Source organism: Trachemys scripta, chromosome 3 (genome assembly GCF_013100865.1).
Source record: "Trachemys scripta elegans isolate TJP31775 chromosome 3, CAS_Tse_1.0, whole genome shotgun sequence".
Lineage (NCBI taxonomy): Eukaryota > Metazoa > Chordata > Testudines > Emydidae > Trachemys > Trachemys scripta.
In genome coordinates, this window is record NC_048300.1 from 191086853 (window position 1) to 191110866 (window position 24014).

Below are 24014 nucleotides of genomic sequence, written 5' to 3' on the forward strand. Positions count from 1 at the left end.
GGGGCAGATTCTGTCTGCCAATCAGCAGTGGGGGGAGCTTCACTGAGCCACTCATGCATGGCTCCTTGCTGTTAAGGGCTAGCACAGCCCCCTAATGAACCCACCACCAGTGGAGGACAGGTGAAGTGAAGCTATGTTATATCCTTTCTCTTTTCACGTTCATAAATTGGAGAGAGGTCACAGGACATCCATGAGAACAATTAAAGGATTGTCAAACACACCTTATAGTGATAGAATCATGGAGCTTAGTCTATTTAGTTTAACGAAGAGACGGTTAAGGGGTGACTTGATCACAGTCGACAAGTACCTACATGGGGAGCAAATATTTGGTAATGGCATCTTTAATTTAGCAGCCAAAGATCCAGAGAGATCCAGTGGCTGGAAGCTGAAGCTAGACAAATTCAGACTGGAAATAAGGTGTAAATTTTTAACAGAGAGGTTAATTAATCACTGGCACAATTTACTAAGGGACGTGGTGGATTCTGCATCGCTGGCAACTTTTAAATTATCATTGGAGGTTTTTCCAAAAGATCTGCTGCAGCTCAACCAGGAATTAGCCGGGAGTGGTTCTATGGCCTGTGTTATACAGACAGTCACATTAGATGATCATAGTGGATCCTGCTGGCCTTGGAATCTACGACATGCCCCTCCCTGCCCCTGAAAAATCTCACCCTCCCTTGACATGCCACCGATGCCACGTATGGGGGACTGAGCCACGGGGGACTGAGCCACAGGGTCCAACTATCACTCAAATGCGCCAGCATGATGTTCCCCTCCAACGGAAGAATGCTGTGCTGGGCATCTGAATATCACAAAGTATTGCAAAGAAAGACACAGCTGCTCTCTTCATGTTCCAGATGTTACAATAAACTCCTTGTAAGAAATATGAAGCTTGTTAATAGTACCAGTAAAAATTATATGAAGGTTGAGAGTATGTATCAATAACTTAAAGGTTGAAAAACAAATTAACCACAAACAAAACAGAGATTGTGTAATTATCCCCCAAACCAAGCATTACTAACCCAGGAAATTCAGAAAGTTACACTTAAATGAAATGCAGATCATAGAATATCAGGATTGGAAGGGACCTGAGGAGATCATCTAGTCCTACCCCCTGCTCAAAGAAGGACCCATCCCAGATCTCTAGCTGGCCTCCTTAAGGACTGAACTCACAAGCCTGGGTTTAGTAGGCCAATGCTCAAATCACTGAGCTATCCCTCCCCCCATATATAAACATATAGAATCACACAATTAAGATATCGAGACAACTTTAACTCTTTTTGTAATGATCCCATACAATATGATTATGATTAAGGCATTTTAGTATCTGTGGTCCCAGTTTAGATGGAACTGATATTCTAGAACACATTTTTCTTCATATGTTTTCTCCTTGTGGAATAATAATAATACCTAGCTCTTACACAGTGCTTTTCCTCAGTAGATCTCAAAAGAGGTCAGTATCATTATCCCCATGTTACAGATAGGCAAACTGAGAGCCAGACAGGGGAAGTGACTTGCCCAAGATCAGCCAGCTGGTCTGTGGCAGAGATGAGCACAGAACCACAATCTCCTGAGTTCCAGTCCAGAGGAAGGAAGTCTAGTGGTTACAGCATTGTCTAGGTCTCAGGGTATCTGTGAGCCATTCCCAGCTCTGCCAGACTTCTTGTGTGTCATTGGGCAAGTCATTTCATTTATCTGTACCTCAGTTTCCCATGTTTAAAATAAGAACAATAATCCTTCCTTTGTCCTATGCTGGGTCAATTTTGTCTATTTAGACTGTGAGATCCTCAGGGCAGGAACTGTTTCTATGCATTTGTGCAGTGCCTGGCACACTGGGCCTCTGATCTCAATGAGGGCCTCTGGGCATTATTGTAATAAAAATGATAACTGTTAAATAGTGCAACATGCTTTGTCTTTAGATTTGCTTTCCAAGGAGCTCATTTTGTAGCATAACATGGCTGATGGAATCAATTACACTGTTTAAACTACCACTGAATTGCCCAACAGCTCTGAAGTCACTTATATGTATTTGGCTCCAAGAGTTATAAATCCCGAGTTCTTGAATGGCTTGAGCATGCAATCGGGAACCAGGAAAGTCTGCCTCCTATCATCCAGAATTTGCTGTTTCACTCTGGGCAAGTCACTGGATCTCTCTATGCCTCAGTTTCTCAAAGAGGGTAATAATAGTCTCAGTGCTTCCCCATCAAAGCAGCAGCAGCTCTGTAGAGAAAGCATGGCCCAGTGGTTAGCATACTTGACTTGGTTGTGATGTTCTCTGCTAAAATATGAGTATGTAGATCATTGTTGCTACCACTGTTATATAATTGCAACAAATCTTGTACAAATTATGTCAAGTAAGGTGTCTATGGAAAGGTTATGATTCGCTGAATCTGATTATGCTATTTGTACGCATGTATCATTTTTGTATTTGATGTTATGAGAATTGGCTCTACACTTTTATTTCTAATGTGTTTGCTTCTGAGAAACACCAACAAGGTTTTTAGCCTGCACAATGTGAAAGAAATATTCAAATTAAGTGGCTCATCAAGGAACATTTAACTCACAATGGATCATGGAAGACGCCTATCTACATTTAATAGACTTTCTTCCTATAACCAAGCGAAATCATGCATTGACATGTGACTTGCCCATGTTGACTCCATATATTGCAGCTATACATTTTAACTTGGGACATATAGCCAAATATAGCTCTTTTAAGGTCCAGTCCTGTGAGATAATCATGTGACATCTGTCATCTTGGCCCACACACCAGGTATTCAAACAGGGATGTCCAGAGCTAAAAGCATAACTCTAAACATCTTGAGCTAAAAGGCAGGCACTCTAACTGTGTGATGTGGCAGACTCACATCCTCCATGGATCAGTACATATAATGCACACTGACGCCTCCCAGTTGCCCTTCGAACAGCGGCGAACAGCAGAGGCTAACAGCGGGAGTTTGCCTGGGAGCTGTCCGAGAGGAGGTACGCTAAGTGCTGCATTAGGGGGGCTGTGTTGGTGAGTATCTGAGTGTCTGCTGCTGGGACAGTTGGTCAGTTTGACCGTGTGCTTGATTGCTTGCTTGTTTGTTTGAAAAGTGTGAATTGGGAGTGCTTTGTTCCAGCTGGGCCTTGAGTGGGCCTGACTGGTATATAAGGGCAGTCAGCAGCGAACCAGCTGAGCGGCGAACAGCAGAGGCTAACAGCGGGAGTTTGCCTGGGAGTTCGCGTGGGGAGAGCACACTGAGGCTTTCATCTGCAGGTTTCTCCTAGTAGTTCCTGCAACAGTTGAGGAAGCTCCTAAGAGGACGGTGATATGGAAGGTGAGCGATCAGCTGTTGTAACCTGCACAGGTTGTGCCATGTTTGTCTTTCTTCCGCAGGACAGAAGCGACTTTGTCTGTACAAAGTGCAAGCTGGTCTCCATATTGGAGGAGAAGGTTCGAGGGCTGGAGAAACAAGTATCGACTCTGCGTTGCATAAGGGAAAATGAAGATTTCCTGGACAGACGTCAGGAGATGCTTCTACGGCCACAATGTTCTGAAGATTCAGAGCAGGCGCAGCAGGGACAGAAGGATTGTGAGGAGGTTTGGCAGCATGTGACCTCCAGAAGGAGAAAGAGGAGCGTCCATGCACCAGCAATGGAGATACAGGTGAGCAATCGTTTCCATGTTCTCTCTACAGGTGCTAATGCGGAGAGTGGACTAGATGGCCCATCTGAGGGAAGGGAGCAGAAGGAGACTCCACCGATTGGAAGGCAAAAGATGCACTGTCCTAGGGATGGGGGTTCCACGACCACCACTCCCAAGAGGAGGAGGAGGGTGGTGGTGGTCGGGGACTCCCTCCTCAGGGGGACTGAGTCATCTATCTGCCGCCCTGACCGGGAAAACCGAGAGGTCTGCTGCTTGCCAGGAGCTAGGATACACGATGTGACGGAGAGACTGCCGAGACTCATCAAGCCCTCGGATCGCTACCCCTTCCTGCTTTTCCACGTGGGCACCAATGATACTGCCAAGAATGACCTTGAGCGGATCACTGCAGACTACGTGGCTCTGGGAAGAAGGATAAAGGAGTTTGAGGCGCAAGTGGTGTTCTCGTCCATCCTCCCTGTGCAAGGAAAAGGCCGTGGTAGAGACCGTCGAATCGTGGAAGTCAACGAATGGCTACGCAGGTGGTGTCGGAGAGAAGGCTTTGGATTCTTCGACCATGGGATGGTGTTCCAAGAAGAAGGAGTGCTAGGCAGAGACGGGCTCCACCTAACGAAGAAAGGGAAGAGCATCTTCGCCAGCAGGCTGGCTAACCTAGTGAGGAGGGCTTTAAACTAGGTTCACCGGGGGAAGGAGACCAAAGCCCTGAGGTAAGTGGGGAAATGGGATCCTGGGAGGAAGCACAAGCAGGAGAGCGCAAGAGGGGAGGACTCCTGTCTCATGCTGAGAAAGAGGGACGATCATTGAGTTATCTTAAGTGCCTATACACAAATGCAAGAAGCCTGGGAAACAAGCAGGGAGAACTGGAAGTCCTGGCACAGTCAGGGAACTATGATGTGATTGGAATAACAGAAACTTGGTGGGATAACTCACATGACTGGAGTACTGTCATGGATGGATATAAACTGTTCAGGAAGGACAGGCAGGGCAGAAAAGGTGGGGGAGTTGCGTTGTATGTAAGAGAGGAGTATGACTGCTCAGAGCTCCGGTATGATACTGCAGAAAAACCTGAGAGTCTCTGGATAAAGTTGAGAAGTGGGAGCAACAAGGGTGATGTCGTGGTTGGAGTCTGCTATAGACCACCAGACCAGGGGGATGAGGTGGACGAGGCTTTCTTCTGGCAACTAGCAGAAGTTGCTAGATCACAGGCCCTGGTTCTCATGGGAGACTTTAATCACCCTGATATCTGCTGGGAGAGCAATACAGCGGTGCACAGGCAATCCAGGAAATTTTTTGGAAAGCGTAGGGGACAATTTCCTGGTGCAAGTGCTGGAGGAACCAACTAGGGGCAAAGCTTTTCTTGACCTGCTGCTCACAAACAGGGAAGAACTAGTAGGGGAAGCAAAAGTGGATGGGAACCTGGGAGGCAGTGACCATGAGATGGTCGAGTTCAGGATCCTGACACAAGGAAGAAAGGAGAGCAGCAGAATATGGACCCTGGACTTCAGAAAAGCAGACTTTGACTCCCTCAGGGAACAGATGGGCAGGATCCCCTGGGAGAATAACATGAAGGGCAAAGGGGTCCAGGAGAGCTGGCTGTATTTTAAAGAATCCTTATTGAGGTTGCAGGAACAAACCATCCCGATGTGTAGAAAGAATAGTAAATATGGCAGGCGACCAGCTTGGCTAAACAGTGAAATCCTTGCTGATCTTAAATGCAAAAAAGAGGCTTATAAGAAGTGGAAGATTGGACAAATGACCAGGGAGGAGTATAAAAATATTGCTCAGGCGTGCAGGAGTGAAATCAGGAAGGCCAAATCACACTTGGAGTTGCAGTTAGCAAGAGATGTTAAGAGTAACAAGAAAGGTTTCTTCAGGTATGTTAGCAACAAGAAGAAAATCAAGGAAAGTGTGGGCCCCTTACTGAATGAGGGAGGCAACCTAGTGACAGAGGATGTGGAAAAAGCTAATGTACTCAATGATTTTTTTGCCTCTGTCTTCACGCACAAGGTCAGCTCCCAGATTGCTGCACTGGGCAGTACAGCATGGGGAGAAGGTGACCAGCCCTCTGTGGAGAAAGAAGTGGTTCGGGACTATTTAGAAAAACTGGACGTGCACAAGTCCATGGGGCCGGATGCGCTGCATCCGAGGGTGCTAAAGGAGTTGGCGGGTGAGATTGCAGAGCCATTAGCCATTATTTTTGAAAACTCATGGCGATCGGGGGAGGTCCCAGATGACTGGAAAAAGGCTAATGTAGTGCCCATCTTTAAAAAAGGGAAGAAGGAGGATCCGGGGAACTACAGGCCAGTCAGCCTCACCTCAGTCCCTGGAAAAATTATGGAGCAGGTCCTCAAGGAATCAATTATGAAACATTTAGAGGAGAGGAAAGTGATCAGGAACAGTCAGCATGGATTCACGAAGGGGAAGTCGTGCCTGACTAACCTAATTGCCTTCTATGATGAGATAACTGGCTCTGTGGATGAGGGGAAAGCAGTGGATGTGTTATTTCTTGACTTTAGCAAAGCTTTTGATACGGTCTCCCACAGTATTCTTGCCACCAAGTTAAAGAAGTATGGGCTGGATGAATGGACTGTAAGGTGGATAGAAAGCTGGCTAGATCGTCGGGCTCAACGGGTAGTGATCAATGGCTCCATGTCTAGTTGGCAGCCGGTTTCAAGTGGAGTGCCCCAAGGGTCGGTCCTGGGGCCGGTTTTGTTTAATATCTTTATTAATGATCTGGAGGATGGTGTGGACTGCACTCTCAGCAAGTTTGCAGATGACACTAAACTAGGAGGCGTGGTAGATACACTAGAGGGTAGGGATCGGATACAGAGGGACCTAGACAAATTAGAGGATTGGGCAGAAAAAAACCTGATGAGGTTCAACAAGGACAAGTGCAGAGTCCTGCACTTAGGACGGAAGAATCCCATGCACTGCTACAGACTAGGGACCGAATGGCTAGGTAGCAGTTCTGCTGAAAAGGACCTAGGGGTCACAGTGGACGAGAAGCTGGATATGAGTCAACAGTGTGCTCTTGTTGCCAAGAAGGCTAACGGCATTTTGGGCTGTATAAGTAGGGGCATTGCCAGCAGATCGAGGAACGTGATCGTTCCCCTTTATTCGACATTGGTGAGGCCTCATCTGGAATACTGTGTCCAGTTTTGGGCCCCACACTACAAGAAGGATGTGGAAAAATTGGAAAGAGTCCAGCGGAGGGCAACAAAAATGATTAGGGGTCTGGAGCACATGACTTATGAGGAGAGGCTGAGAGAACTGGGATTGTTTAGTCTCCAGAAGAGAAGAATGAGGGGGGATTTGATAGCAGCCTTCAACTACCTGAAGGGGGGTTCCAAAGAGGATGGAGCTCGGCTGTTCTCAGTGGTGGCAGATGACAGAACAAGGAGCAATGGTCTCAAGTTGCAGTGGGGGAGGTCCAGGTTGGATATCAGGAAAAACTATTTCACTAGGAGGGTGGTGAAACACTGGAATGCGTTACCTAGGGAGGTGGTGGAGTCTCCTTCCTTGGAGGTTTTTAAGGCCCGGCTTGACAAAGCCCTGGCTGGGATGATTTAGCTGGGAATTGGTCCTGCTTTGAGCAGGGGGTTGGACTAGATGACCTCTTGAGGTCCCTTCCAACTCTGATATTCTATGATTCTATGATTCATTTCAGCCAATTCAGCAAAGTACACCTTGCTTCTAGAAGGTAAATAGTCCCATTGAATTTGAAGGGACTGCTTACATACCTTGTTGAACCAGTGTCTCTAAAGGATATTGGGGAACCTGACGCACATGGAAATCAATGAGAGTTATGCACCGAACTACTTCTGAATACATGGGCCTCAGTGCCTTGCCAGATCAAGCCTATATGTTGCTTTTCAGCTATGGATTTTTAAGTGCTTCACAAAGGAGATGCACATTTGTTATATAGGGAAACTGAGTCAGGGAGAAAAGTTACTTACCGCCGGTCACATAGCAGAGATGAGGACAAAACCTCACTCTCCCAGTTCAGTGCCTAATCCACAGAGCCACACGGCCTTCCCGGGAAATGAGCTACTTACAACATCATCATCAGAAGCATCAATAAGCACCAGGCTGCAAAAGGGAACACCAGACTCCCATTCATGCTTCTTTTTTTGTTTTACCTTAAAAGGCCCTTTGATATATTTTTTATACCATCAGACAGCAACCAGCTCCGTTTTTTTAACCTCCTCCCTCTGGGCACGTGGGATATTAATATGAGCCCTGGAACAAGCAGCAGAAGAAATAAAACGTCTAGGTAAATGCTGCAGATGAGATTAAAACTCTTAGCTTTCTGATGTAACCCTGTGACACAGAGTTTCTAGCGAATTAAACCAAATGTACAAGTATTTAATGACTAATCCTTTTAAGTATTCTAATGCCCAAATGTAGATTTCTTGGGGGGAGAGGGAAAGCAGATGTGGTTTCCGTTAGAGCCTGCCTGCAGGCGGAGGATTGAGCAGATTGGCTTTTTCCTTTTCTTTTTTAAATTAATTAATATTTCCCCTCTTTTGTTTTGGTTTTTTGGGGCGGGCAGACACCACGTGGCCGACTGGTTCTGAATGGACAGCTCCTTTCGACAAGAGGCTCTACTTGTCTACTACAAGCCAGCACCCTGCGCTGCTCCTCGAGAAATCAACTTCCTGATCCTTCAAGAAGGGAAAGGGATGGGGGTGAGGGAGACCCCTCCCAATAGCAGCCTGATCTTGCTACAAGGAAGGAGAGGGATGCCAGACAGGCGTTCTTCCTCCCTTGGGTTACTACAAACAAATAACCTAGTTGAGGGGCTCTTTGTAGACAATAAAAGAAGAGAAACTTTTCGTTTTAGGAACCCATCCTGCAGGGCAGCAGGTATCAGGCTGATGATATCTGTCTAATCTGGCTTCTTTTTATGTTATCCATCTTTCTAACTTAATAATATTTCCCCTCTTTTAATAGCAAGGCTTATGGCTTGCAATGGATAATATTCAATTTTCATATTTAATCTAACCCAGGGGTTCTCATCAGGGGGTCGTGAGGTTATTACATGGGGGGGGGGGTCGCGAGCTCTCAACCTCCATCCCAAAACTCGCTTTGCCTCCTGCATTTATAATGGTCTTAAATATATTTAAAAGTGTTTTTAATTTATAAGGGAGAGGGGTCACACTCAAAGGCTTGCTATGTGAAAGGGGTCACCAGTAAAAAAGCTTGAAAACCACTGATCTAATCTTTAAGGATTAGGTTTGATTCCAAATTTAGTGTCAGATATATGGTTAGGGTTGTATGTCCAACTAATGTTGATATGTCCAATATAAAGAAATACATCTTCTTTGTGTGCACTTGTGATACACCGCGATATCAACAGGAACTGCACTGTACACACAACATGCATAGATACAATGTATACATTACACACGTGCACAAATTCAGAGAGTTGATATACATCACTACATATATGAAGATCCCATTTGGTGTTATTGGGAATTACAAGTGCAAATTAAGATCTATTTCTCTATATTCAAAATATGGGACCAGATACTCAGCAGGTATAAATTGACTTCAGAAATTGACTCCATAAAAATTAACTGCACACCTAACACAATCCTAACTCAATTTCATCCAAAACCTAATGATCTCTCTGTGTATAGTGTATGTGTGACACACATATCACTATACCCCTATAATTTGTGTACATAAATACACTATATTATAAATGTTATAACTATAACCATCACATATAAACACACGGTAAAATTACTTAATTGTCTTTAATACTCTGCTGACTAGACCCAGTTTTCACTCTGTATGTTGCTGTATGGTATTAAAACCACGACTTGAACTTTTTGTTCTATGTAAGAAAATAAAAGTTAAGCATGTGCTTAAGTTCTGGTCTGGATGGGCTGAGCAACTTGTATGTTCAAGCCCACTTCCATTAAACAGGTGAAGACATTCCATTTCATTCCATTCCAGTGGTTCTCCACTTCTAAGGTAACTCCCTTCTCTTCATGTGTCAGTATATTTATGCCTGCGTCTGTAATTTTCACTCCATGCATCTGAAGAAGTGGGGGTTTTTTTACCCATGAAAGCTTATGCCCAAATAAATCTGTTAGTCTGTAATATGCCACTGGATTCCTCATTGTTTTTTGTGGATACAGACTAACACAACTACCCCTCTGATACTTGACACTATCAGCATGTTCATTATGAAACCTAGCTATTATCAGGAGGTTGTAAATAGCTCCTCCTCCAACCAAAAAAATCCTTCCAGAAATTTCAAACTTTGCAGGCAAGATACCATTGTTTGAAACATTTTTCCCTTTGCCAAATAAATGTTAATGACCAATTTTAAAGTAAGAGAAATGAAAAAAAAATTGAATTTATGCATGAGCCATTATGATCAATCGGGAAATTAAAATATGTTTTAAAGACATAAATATATATTCCCCTGATGGACTCAACTGTCTCTGAAGTAGCAGGCTTCAGTTTGGGGGATACAGCATATGCATTTTAATAGCAAATGCCTGAATATTGAATCAACCTGAACAAAAATGTAGAATGGCTCCCCTGCAACCACCCTGGATTCTTGGGTCAATAAAATCCCATTTTCAAATACATGAATAAATATATGTGTTCAATTTATATATATATATATAACTTAACCTAAATACTGATTTATACAAGCTATTCAGAGCAATCCCAGGCTCCTGAGGAAAGAATGGCTTAAAAATATTAATAATATTACACCTAAATGTAAAGAGTGTTAAGGCTATAAATGAAGATGGGGGGGAACAGATTTAAAATGAATATCCATAAATCGATGCATTGCACACACACATACACATGGAGAAAAGCCATCAAGCCAGGCCTCATGAGCGAGGACAGGGATGTCAACCTTACCTTTGAATTTACTCTTTTAAGTTTGTGTCACAACCTTAATGTTATTTAAACATACTGTAGTGCTCTGTGTTTAATTAGGTAAGGAAATGTGCTCGCTATTACTGCCAGCGCATAAATATATGAGTACAGTAGATTATACTCAATAATCCAAAGAACCTGACACTGTATTATTTATTGGAATGTCTGCATTAATTATGGATGATTCTAATATAAGGTACATCTTTAATACATCACAGTCTACAGATGTTTTCATTCTCCACTACCAGAGAGAAGTTTAATGATAGGATTCTGCTTCAAATATTGAAATGCATCCTGAAAATAATGTGGATAGTGTCATCTTGGTTTAAATTAGCTCGTCAGTTTCTCTGATTAGGGGCATTTTCAAGGGCCTATTTGACTTGATTGGGTGAAATATACAGAGTGCATGGTTCAAAACTGTCCTGAAACTGTGATTGGCTTGAGGGTTGTTTTAATTGGGTTCAATGGTTAATTTTCAAGCTTTGTGCTTTATCATCCCTGCTTCCTTCTAGATACCACAGGTATCGTGGTTTACAGACCCATTGAGAAATGGTGAACTCTACTCGCCTGATCCAAAGTTCCTTGATGCTAATGGGAATCTTTCCGTTGACTTTAATGGGCTTTGGAACAACATCCAAAATGAATCTTGCTTTTATTGCATTTTCTGCAGAGGTGGACTTTGGGACATTCATTAGAGCTAGTAAGAAAAATATTGATGACTTTATTTCTGTTGAAAAAAAATGCTATTAAAAAAAACCACCACCACCGTAATGTTAGCGAAATATTTCAGTTTCAGTGTGAAGACTTCTCAGGTTCAGGATGGAATAAAAGAGAATAGCTGGGTAGTTAGAGCACTCATCTGGAATTTGTAAGTCCAAGATACAAGTCTGCTAGTCAACGAAGCAGAACAAGGATTTGAACCCAGGTGTCCCTATGCTAGCTGAGGGTGCTAACCATTGGTTAATCTGGGGACTCGTTTTCATGGTGGGTGGGTGTGTTTATCCCACAAACCCATTGGAAAGGTCTAATTTGTTTGTTCCACATCAGAATGAAAATAAAACTGGAAACCTCATTTTTTTTCAGACACAAAATTGTTGTTCTCCACCCAGTCCTAACTCCTACTACTAATGTACTCCCTTATTAATTACAGGGGAAAGGACTGGCAGTAGAAATTATATACAGAACATCCTGTCAGTAGGAGCAATAGGGTTTGGGGATGAGGAGAAATGCAAACACCATTTGTACAGATACAAATACAAAGGACACACCTGGAGAAAGTTTAGTTTGCTAATTGGACATAAACATGAGATATCTGTGACCACCACCCTTCCTCAAACTTAAAATAACTTGAAAGACATCAATGGTTAATTAGCAAAAAAAAGGATACCACTGGAGATCTAGTGATATGAAGATAGACACTGATCCTGCACACATGCATAATTATAAGCTAGTTGGGTTTGTAATTAGAACATAACTTTCCTTTTCAGCAGAGAAAATTAGATAGCCAGGAACGGGGGTGAAATTTAAGGTGACAAAGCAATAGCTAAACAGGAGTAGGATTAAAAATATCCAAAAGAAATTAGCGTGGTCTTATGAGCCCTCTGTTACACTCAGCAGCTGTGAGTAAAGAAAAGTTGATTTGGATGGACAAAAGTTCCAAAAGTATTCAAGGGTAAGAAAGGTGAAATACATGAAGGAAAGAGACCAGGTAAAGAGAGAAGAGGTCTGGGAAGATTACCTAATGAAGGGAAGAGAGTGTAAGAAATGTGAGAAAAGCCAAGCTGAGGAATGAAAGGAGGATTGCACAGGAGATTACGATAAATAAAGTAATAAGACTTTCTTCAAGTACAGAAAAAACAACGAGGAGTTCTTGTTGCACCTTAGAGACTAACAAATTTATTTGGACATAAGCTTTCCTGGGCTAAAACCCACTTCATCCGATGCATGGAGTAAAAAATACAGTAAGCAGTATATATACATAGCACATGAAAAGATGGGAGTTGCCTTACCAAGTGGGGGTCAGTGCTAAGGAGGCCAATTCAATTAAGGTGGAAGTGGCCTATTCTCAAGAGTTGACAAGAAGGGGGGAATATCAAGGGAGGGGAAATTACCTTTGTAGTGCTAACTAGGCCAATGAAATCAAGGTGGATGTCGCCCATTTCCAACAGTTGACAAGAAGGTGTGAGTATCAGCAGAGGGAGAATTACTTTTTGTAGTGACTCATGGAAAATAAAAATGGTCTCTAAGAGATGGCAAAAGTAATTGACAGAAGGGGTAGCTTTGGCTGTTTAGGTAGGGGGAATCCTTCACACACGTGGATGGAGGCCAGATGCCACCACAAGCGATCATGTTCCTTCTAAGGGATGCAGTAGAAATACTGAAGGGAATTAAGATCGTTCAAGAAAAGAAAAAGGTGGAACTACAAATGTCACAAGGGGGATAGTAGAGTCAGCCTAGATCGCCTGATGGATGGAGCTAGCTAAAGAACAGAGAAAGAGCTAGGAGAAGTATTTAAAATGTCTTCGGAAAGGTAAAACCAATGCATAGATTTGAGAGAAGTCCAGTTACACCTCTAAGAAGGAATATATGAAAGACCTAGGAAACTACAGACTTGTGACACCGAGGAAGTAGCAAAATGGTATTGATGAGTCAATGGGGCCATGGCCATTCTTGATCATGCTTTAGGAAAGATTCCTATGCAACCCTTCACACTAGGTTCTGCAGTCTCTCCTCAGCCCTCAGGCAAAGCTCCTATTGAAGGTATTGGGAAGTTCACTTGAGGAAGGACAGAAGGGATTTGACAGACGGTACTTAAGTACTGAAGAGAGCAAGATATTTTCAAGAATAGGAAGCTGGTTTGGAGAGACAAAGATCATAGGAATCGAACAGCAAGGCTCCTAGAAGAAGCAAATTAGGGCCAGCCTGGTCTAGTTCATGATGTGGAATAAGCGACACCAATTAAGAAGAGGAAATTAGCTAATGACACAAGTCAAAGGGATGACAGCCAGGGGGAAGGAGAACAACACGAGAGTCTGTGCAAACATTACGGTCACAATAGTCAATAAAGAACAGAAAGGGAAAGCTGGAACAAAGAGTTCATCCAGTGGGTGACACCGGGCATAATGAAAGAGAGAGGTTCTGTTCTTTGTGCTTTCAAACAGAATCTGTTCTGAGGGTAGGGTCTTGATTTCAAACCCAGGGGAGTGGTTTTCCACCTGTTCTGGGCAGTTTAAGAGCTCGGTGTATGCAAGGAATGTTTGAAAACGCTGATGATTGGATACTAGATTGAGCCGCCAAGCTGTCCATGCTAAGGAGTCCATTCTAAAATATTGCATTGGATGGTCCAGGCTGAATTCAGTCCCATCCTTCTTTTTGCACGAAAATATTGATCAAGTCCACGTTTAAACCATACTCTGCTAGATGTTTAATGATGGCAGGCACCCGTCTTTGAATAGTTGCCCTTGAGTCTCAGTCGAAATCTCAACTAGAAGAATTTTCGCTGTTATCAAAGAGACAACTCGGAGATACTATTTATGCCCTTTAATTTTAGACTAATATATTCACAGAGTTTTAATTGCTTGCAGATGCATTTTTCTCTGTCCCCTTATGTTGCCTCTCGGCTGCTGTGTTGAAGCAGAATACAGATGTACAAAGACGATGGAGTGTTGTGGCGGGAAAAATTGTTAGTTGGTGTTAAAAAGGAAAGAGGGGGAGGGTACCAATGACCAAATTTTAATCTACTGGGGGGGGGGAAGAATTCTTTCAGAAATGCTAACTTGGCCACAGCAACCCAAAACTCCGCAAAAGGATATTTAACTTGTTTCCTCTAGCAATATTAGGTGAAATCGGGGATCAATGTTTATTGCCCCCCCCCGCCCTCATACACACATACACACAAAGAAGAAGAAACAAGGATGTCATATGAATTAGGGTCTTAAAATAACAATCTTTAATAGGAAAAATTTGAATATTCAAAAGGCACCAGGTGTAATACCATTTTCAGCATATTTACAAGATCTAATCGAATCTATCTATCTATCGTCTTGTGTGGGTGGATAGATAGATCTCATGATCTAGAGATAGATAGATAGATAGATAGATCAAATCCTGCAGCGTTTTACCTATCGTAAGGTCTTCTGAATTTAACACAAAAGACATGTAATGGAATACAGCAGCATGTAGCCTTCTGATATTGACCACATGGATGTCTTTTGATAAGCCATATGCATGCAGGGATCAATCCTGAAGTCCCTTCTTCAAGAAGTCTAATCAGTGGAAGTTTTGCCGGGGTGCGGCCTGCAGAGTGGAGCTCATAGTCTGGACTTACCCTTCTGCGTCCAGTTTTCACTCTATAAGGAGTCAAAATTATTGGCAAGAGCCTTGCGGCCGATAAGACAAAGCATCACAAACAATCGGACTCCCGAAAGCAATGGGTTACGAGGCTAGAAAGACGGGTGGACAAAGAAATGTCCCCGGGATCTTATTCGAAGGGATGCCTTTTCTTTGAAGGCAAGAGGAGGTTCCTCGAAGCTCACGCCCTTCACAATTTAGAAGCGCCCAAAAAGCCACAGGGAAAGACAAACATATACTTTCGTAAACAGCCTTTGTCGGCCAATGAAGGATAGAGACAATTCTTCTGTAGGCGTGTGGCTACAACTCTCACAAAAGGTCTTAAAGGGAATCCCCGCTGTTGAGTCTTTCATCACATTGTTCATTCAAACTCCCTTTGAAAAGAGAATTGGTCCTAGGACTTTGGCAAAACTCCCCTTAAAGTCGCTGGGAGGTTTGCGCCAGTAAAGAGTGTTAAGAGCAGGCTCGTGATTTGTCATAAAAAGTCTTTAAAGAAACGCTCGTTTGTGCAGCCAGCCTGCCTCGCAACCAGGGACTCCAGACAAGAACACGGGGAAGGGAAAGGAAATTTAAGTCCAGGCTGGTCTCTAAATACTTGAGCACATTTTTAGGTCAAACACCAAGTCACTCTGCTCGACAGTTGACACGGCACAACAGCCAGACATCCAGACCAAGCTTTCTGTCACAACAGCAGCCGCAGCTTTATACAGTTCAGTGAGCTACCAGATGAATTAAGATGAGCACAGACAAGGAGCACTTTTCCAGAAGTCCAGTCTGTCTTGCCCAGAGTTCCTTTCGAGATTCACCATCCCTAATGTCAGGCTAGGTTCTCCTCAAAGAAGAAACCTTTGCATGCTCGTCAATGGGAGAGCACGCTCTATTAAATAATTTACCCAGTTAATTCAATTAAGCCTCACGCTAAAGTCTGTTGTAGCCATTAGCTTATGGCGATGATAGGAAAACAGAAAGATACCAATTAACTTTCCTGAAAGAACTTCTTTTGGAGTAATTAATAAGTGATCTGCAGCTTGCCTCAGCCTATTAATTGGGTTTGGGGGGAGGTTAGAAACAAACTGTCTATATGATGTGCCTTAGAAAAGCATAGGGGACATAACCAAACGTAACAGATGGAATTGACCAGTACGTGCATATGGCATGTAGATTTCTTAAACTTTTCCTCGATACAGGAACATTTATTGTTGTTTGGTTCACTGATCAAAACTCCCCACCCAAGCGAAGTTAGGTTCATCTTTCGGTTTATTTGCGACTGTGCATATTTGTGTGTGGTGGGGGAGGGGAGAAGTTACTCTCTTTGTTAAGTGGGTATTGAAGGAATCAGTCCCACTTAACTAATTATGTATGTGTTCCTAAAATGTAAGAGTTACCTCTTGTTTGGGTACAGAAAGTAATTGCAGCCAATGAGACTAGCAAAACTCAAACTAAACTAACTCCCTCTTCCCATATGGAAGTTTTCCAGATAAATAAAATAGAAGGCGAATGTGTTGTGTGGAGAAATAGCTCATTAAAAGCATTGATCTGAGGAATGAATTTACATACACATGATAATAAGAGAGAAAATACTGTATGATCCTATCAGAAAATTGACTCACATCCACGCTTTTCATAACTCATTGTCCCCATGCACAGCCTAGTCTGTTGCGTTTTCCGTTACGTTTTTTTTTTTATTTGTTATATTTGTTTGTAGTTCAACCCTTTTCATATAAATTATGACGAAGGAGAAACAATAATCAAAACAAACGTATGCGACAAAAATAACATCCTTAGGCATTAATGATGATATAAACCATCGTTTTCAGGAAAATCTTTACCTTTAAAGAGTGTTGAGAGATTGTTTTCTATCTGAATGCTATAAAAGAAGAAGAAGAAGAAGAAGAAGAAGAAGAAGAAGAAGAAGAAGAAGAAGAAGAAGAAGAAACAAAGTAATTTATGTCAGAAGTATTTATTCAAGGTGTCTTAACTTTTTTAGGTATATGCCCTATTGTTTGTGTGTTTACTGTACACACATATTTCATTCATTGTGAGTGGGCTAATAATTTAAAGGAGTCTAGCTTGTTTATTTACTCCACATTATTTCATCATCTTGTCTAGCCGACTCCTGAGAAGTCCAGCTATTGCTAGCGTTTGGAATCGTTCCTGGAATATCAAACATGGGGAAAGAAAAGGGATCTTTGATATCTCAGTAATTACGTTAGAATAATCAGTGTCGAAATTCCCTATTAAAAGAAAAAAGTTAATAAAATGCCCTTCCTTCCTCTTATCCTCCTCCTTCTCCATTAAGGAGAGGGGGGCAACTCTGCCAAGATGAACCCGCTAATAAAATGTTGGCTTGCTAAAAAGTGTTTGCTGCTGACCCCTGTGCACGCCTGGATAATCGCACTTTTCCATCTCAGACAATGCATTTCAATTCTAGTCGTGTGCCTTTGTCCATTTGTATAAAGAAAAGAGGGCTGAATGACAGGTCCTGTTAGCCTGCATGAACAGATACCAGTAAACCCTCCCCAAAACTAGACCTTAAAAAAAAAGCCACATGCCTATTTGCCTGCGGCTTATTATTAAGACACCTTTGCAGCTAAACACTTAAAAGCAAACCAAATTAAATGGCAATTAAAAGCGAGTTATACCCTCTTTTAACTCCAGGCTTGTAATTTGTGGAAACTAGCCATCAGCAGACACACATCGGCAGGAAATGCCATTCGGCCAAGAACCTTTCTCAGAACATTTACAACTTCCCAGTATTGTGCTCGATTTAGAACGTTCGTTTATATTTTGATACTTCCCGTTCTAAATAGAACGTTTCTTCTTCGTCGTCTTCTTCTTCGTCCTCTTCTTTCTTCCTCCAAGTGTGTTTCAGACCCAACCTACCACTGTCAATAAATAAATATATAAATATATTTGTAAAACCTTCATATGTGCAATACAGTGCTATCCAACCTCAATTAATTTTCCACGAATAAAATGTATCAGCACTTCTTTACAAAACTAAAAATAAAAAATAATTTAAATGGAAAAAGGTCCATCTTTCTCTCACACAGTCCCGTCTTTTCCCTCTTATTTCATATGTGTGTATATTTAGTGTATGTGTGTGTATATATACACTATATGTAAGGGGTGTGTGTGTGTGTGTGTAAAAATTCACTGCAATTATACTTTATGGTCTCAGACTAGCTATTTATTTTAAAAGCTATGTAAAAAAAACTAAGATTGTCTGCTAGACAGCCTTTAAAAAAAAAAGATTGGGATGTGGGGTGGACTTGAATTCGATTTAAACGTAAGAAGAAGAAAAAACAAGCCCAGCAACATTGTTTTAATTTAGAAAAATACAGCTAAAGACACACACCAAAAATGTGCAATCTTTTCTTTGGGTCTATATTTTAAAGCAGTAGAACCAACAGGAAGGCTCACACTTACCTATTTAAAATGACGATTTAATTAATATAGATTACTATATCTATTAGCTCTATAGCCTCCCGATAAAATGTGCTCAAAATGCCCCCTTCGATCAGATTAGCTCCCATATTAGCCTGTGTGAGAAAAAAGCATTCTAAAGAGTGGAGGAAAAACTGTATAAAAATGTTGAAAGAACCTGCAGTTCCTTATTAGGCGAAGATACAATATTTATTCCTTGTCTCCTGGGATGAAGCTCCTCTATCTATTGTCCTCCCAGTTCTCAGTGCTGATGCTTAATTTTCAAAACTTCTATATTACCAAGGGACCTACGACATCAGCCAAAGAAATACCCAGCAAGTACAAAATCTGATCCAGGGAGCTGCTTTTGTGCAGAGGGAAAATTTTGTTCCTACAGGTTTTTAAGGTGGTGCATGGAAAAGGAAAGCGATCTGATCTATGCAGACACATTGCAAATTCTCTCGTAGATATAGATTTTTTAAAAATCGGGTGGGGATACAAGGAGTTTGGCTGTTTTAAATTTATTTTGATTTGATTTGATTTTTTTGAGAGGGAATTTTATCCTGAGCCTTTTTTCGGAGAACCCAAAATGTCAACTACATTTCCAGGACTAGTCCACGAAGCAGAGGTATTTTGTGTGTGTGTGTTCATGTGTGTGTGTTCATGGGTGTGTGTGTGCATGGGTGTGAGCGTGTGTGCCTCTCTGGTTGTTTCCATTTTTTTAATCCATATTGGACCGTTACATTTAATTATAATCCGGCTTCAGAGATAATTTAAAGAAGTATAGGGAGAGAATTCGTTATGACATCTGTCACCAGCCAGAGCAACTCATTACCACGTTGAAACAGTCCCAGCACGAAAACAGAATAAGACCCCTAATAATATAATGAAGTTGGGGGGAAAATAATCAAATCGCCAGAAACGGGAAGATGTGGCAAGGATGGAGCATCGCCTTCCTCTAGGAACATTTGAGGGGGACAATGTGACGGGATTCCTTAGAAACCGGGGTTGCAAACACAAGAAGGCGGCAGCTATCTATCTAGATATGTAATGCTCTATAATACAAGGGCGAGATTTTTTCCCCCCTTCTGGGTGTTCCCGTGGAATTAAAGCCCTTCTGTGCGATGACTTTTTGTTTCACTCCCAGATAGCAGAGGCTGCGATCAGTATTTTTGGTTGTGGTCCCTTTTTTTGTATTTCTGTGCGGTGGATTCGTTTTCGCTCGACTGTACTAAGGCAGGTTCGGGTGTTTATTTATTATTTTTAACAGACCTGCATGACACCCGCCCAAGGTGTTGGGGAAGCGACCTTGGGGCGGCTTGGAGCTAGGCACCTTGACTGGGGGGAAGCTATGCAGGGTAGGGTGCTTGGCGGAGTCGCACACGGTGTTTTAAATGACAAACCTCCAGTTTTTGGGTCTCCTTTTCCCTTCTTCCTTTCAGATACGTCATGACGGATCAAACAGCTATCGTTTGATGCAGCTTGGATGTCTGGAATCTGTGGCCAACTCAACTGTCGCCTATTCCTCCTCTTCGCCTCTAACTTACTCCACCACCGGCACTGAGTTTGCTTCCCCGTATTTCTCCACTAATCACCAGTACACACCACTTCACCACCAGTCCTTCCACTACGAGTTCCAACACGGCCACCCGGCAGTCAACCCTGATGCTTACTCCTTGAATTCTCTCCACCACTCGCAGCAATACTATCAGCAGATCCACCATGGGGAACCCACCGATTTTATTAACCTGCACAACGCCCGGGCTCTCAAATCCTCTTGCTTGGACGAGCAGAGGAGAGAGCTGGGGTGTTTAGATGCTTACCGGCGCCACGACTTATCTCTTATGAGCCATGGGTCCCAATATGGGATGCATCCCGATCAAAGACTCCTGCCAGGACCAAGCCTCGGGCTTGCAGCCTCGGGGACAGACGATTTGCAGGTAAATAGCATGCAATATACCTTCGATGATACAACCTCATAGCCTCTTTGCTTCGGGATCGCTCTCACACCGATCACATATATAGGGTGGAGGCATAAGAACATTACCTGGGTCCAAAACTGAAAACATGTAGTTCTCTTGCCGGACAAATAACCTCACACCTGGATTAACGTTGTAGGTGGTGGCTGAGTTGAAACAGGTGCGGTTTGGCCAGTTAATCACGAGATCTGTGTGTTTGTGTGTGTGTTTGTGTGTATCTCCTCCAAACCCAGGGCACTCGAAATGGCTACAAAATAATCCATCTAAATCCGTTTTTCTCCCTTTCCTAACGTGTGGTAATGTGTATATTTAATTAACCCGCGGACACATATACAAATCCAAATAGATCGAGGGAGGAGGAAGGAGAAACTTCAGGAAAAAATATCTCTGCTATGAGATTTTTTTTTTAAATCTCATAGTGTCCTGCACATATCCCTTAGTTTAACTGCGATAGATGAAATGTTAAAGCAAAAAGTAAAGCATAAAATGAATGTTTGACTAAAATAATGAAGGTCTTGAGACATATAAATATGGATGCAGATCTATCTATCTATCTATCTATCTATCTATCTAGATAACCTAGTTTATAGTCAATTATGAATCCGTTACCATCAACTAAGAATTCATATCCAGTCGTCTCTCTGTCCCAAGTTAAAATGTATTTTTAAAACTATCATTTAGAACAATACATATTTTTTAAAAAGTTAAATACAAATACTTTCCCTTAAAACAAGCTAAGGAGCCGGGTTCACTCCAGAGGTAGACAGGCTAAAACGGATTTAACCGTATTTACTGTACTTACTTCCCCTCAGTCTTTGCCTCCATTCCCACAATGCACGCTATGTTGTCCTTTCCCCCATACATAGGGGTCAGCTGCTCTAAAAAAAACCCAGAAGTTTGGAGAACTAAGAAGAGCCCCATTAGAAAGATTTTCCTCCCTATTTACTTCGGAGCAAGGGATTATTCGGGGGGTGGGGGTGGGGAAATAGTACCAAACAAATCATATTATCTGTTCGATCGCTTTGGAGGAGAAACTCTATAAATCTTGATTTTTCCACATTTAAATTCACTAAATAATTGTATATTCTCTGGGTATTTTTTTTTTATATTTTCCATAAGGCTCCCCTTATGTCCAACCCCCCCCCCAAAATCTGCCATTCACTTCTTAGCCCAACTAAAACCTATTTACTCCTTTTTATAACCACGTCTGCTGCTGATTTTTTTTGTATCTGTACAAATTTTTTTTTCTTTGCCAGGCACAAAGCCTTGTATCTTTCAAAAGAGGGGATTAAGAACGTTTGCAAGGCAGTGGACAATGCCTAAATCCTGTGCAAAAGAGCACCATACTTTATCCAATTTTCGACTTAGTGCCATTCAACTGGTCATTTATGCAATGTCATCCGACCAAACAACATGTTTCCCTTACAAATCATAATAATATAGAAATAATAAAACTTGGTTAAGCTGCCAGCTCCAGATTCATTTTTATTAAAAAATAGAAATAAACAGCTTTGAAAAAAAATAGGGGAAAAGGTTCATCATTTGATCAAAATTCATTTAAAAAATAAACCTGATTCCGCCCCTCCCCTGCATCTTGGCACCCTCCCTTACACTTATTTCTCACCCCCTCTCTTTCCAGACAGATGAGGGAAATATACTGAGGTATAGAAAAGACTCGTCGGGGAGAAATTGAATGTATGTATTTAGTTGCTTCAAAACACACTTTCGGGCTTGTTAATTTCACCGTGTGTTTAGCGGGAGGTGTTTTGGTGGTAAACTGAAATAGAGCGGACAGGCATACTATAAACCAAAACTGTGGTCTAACCAGTCTCCCCTTCTCCTCCGTCTTTCTTTTTAAAACGTTCATCAGCATATGCCTCATTTCCAATGCAACAAATGTAAATATACTTTTCCCTGCACAGAATGTTAAGTGAAAGTCCAATAGTTTAGAGGGCGGTTTAAGTCAGCCTAACAGATGCAAACAGTCTTGGGGCTGGAGTGGCATCTTTCAGTCCCCTAAAAAGATTTTCCATGGGCAACAAAGGAAACTGTCACACCTTTTCCCGTCACCGCTTTAATTTATGCTCAGTCGCCAAGTTTTTTTTTCATATTGATTTCATAATCACTTTAAAGCAGAACACTTAAAATAAGAAAGAGCCTTGAAAAGGAGGGTCTTACAGGCCAGCGTCAATAGGGTGAAAGTGGGGGAGAACGCCAGGACTGTAAAGGTTGTTTTGTAAAGTGGGGGTTTTATTATGCACCGACTCTCCCTCCGCATTTACTTAACTGTTCACGGGCTGTTGAGTAGGTTAACACCCTTAAAGGACTCTTTCATGTCAAATATCTCGTTTGTTTGTAAAGGAAAATGCGTCTTTACCACATTTCCATTGTGTTTTTTCCCCCCTGTATATAAAAAAAACCGTTCATGATCCCTATCAAAAATATGTATAAAGGAGGAATTGGATCTAAAAATAAAAAAGAGTTGGAGTAAATATAAGGAAGAGATGTGTAGAAATACAAACTTCTTCGTATATATGCCAACACACATACACATATATTCTCTTGAACATAGTGCATGAGTGGCTATGTTATATATACACGGTATGTGCATGTGTGTACACTCACACACACACATATAGAGAACGAGAGAAATCGATATCTCGTAGAATTATTGACAGCTGCATTGTTGCTTAGATTGTATTTGTTTAGATCAACAGATATTTGGGAGAATTTCTTTGTGTATACACTATACACACACACACACACACTGTATGCATGTACACACAGAGAGAGACTATTTATATACATACACATAAACTTCTCAAATCTATCTATCTAGGCAAAAAATTATATCCAAATAGCAAGGAACCTGAAACTTATTCTGTGAAAAAAATACATTGCCTAGGATAGTGGAAAATTAAGGAATTAGACTGAGATTTGTATGGAGTTGTCAGGTAATTTGAATCCCATTTTAGAAATGTGTTGCTGAAATATTGTCTTTACTGTCGTTACTGACCGAGCTCCGTATTAAAAACAAACGCTGCTTATTTTTAAGCGTTTTGATATCTGACTGATTTTTTTTTTATTTTTCATAATTTAAGGGGTCGGTGGAGGCCCAATGTGGGCTAGTACTGAACAGCCAAGGTGGGGTGATAAGGAGAGGTAAGCAGGTTAAAAAAAATATTTTCCTATATTTGACTTAAAAAAAAAACCGATGTCTCTATCTGTTGTTGTGTACGCATATTACAGATATATCGAAAAACTATTGATGATTTCAATGTAAAGAGAAGCACATTAAAACTAATTTAGTGTCTTGATGGCTCTATAGTGCATCAGTAATTTACAAATACCCCACTTCATGGCAGCTATCCGAAATTAAAAAGCGAATCGAGGTTTCTGTTTGTTTCATTATTTCCCCGTTTCTCGGGTAGATTTCTCGTTTTGATTTTAAAATATTTGTGCTCTCTAGCGCCTGGCTGTTAAATTTGCAGTCTGATCTCGTATGCAAAGGGCGAGAGTTTTGGAAATATGAGTGTAATAAATAACTCAGTGTTACAGGCTGGTTGATAAATCGCTGATTGACGAAGTAGTTAACTGCCTGGGTAAAGCCGCCCTTGATTCCATCTGCTACTGAAAATATCTGAAGTCTAAGTCTAAATCTATTCTGTTCTCTTTCCGGAAAACCTTGCTCATGACTATTCGGT

The 24014-nt window shown here is 41.8% G+C and overlaps 1 protein-coding gene across 1 annotated transcript in view; it reads left to right on the forward strand.

Annotated features, from left to right (window-relative positions):
- TFAP2D (transcription factor AP-2 delta) overlaps positions 1-24014 on the forward strand; it is a 229343-nt gene that overhangs the window by 156912 nt on the left and 48417 nt on the right. Inside the window, exons 2-3 of the mRNA XM_034766922.1 lie at positions 19774-20271; positions 23412-23472. Of these exons, the coding sequence (XP_034622813.1) occupies positions 19774-20271; positions 23412-23472 (559 nt within the window). The remainder of the gene's footprint in view (positions 1-19773; positions 20272-23411; positions 23473-24014) is intronic.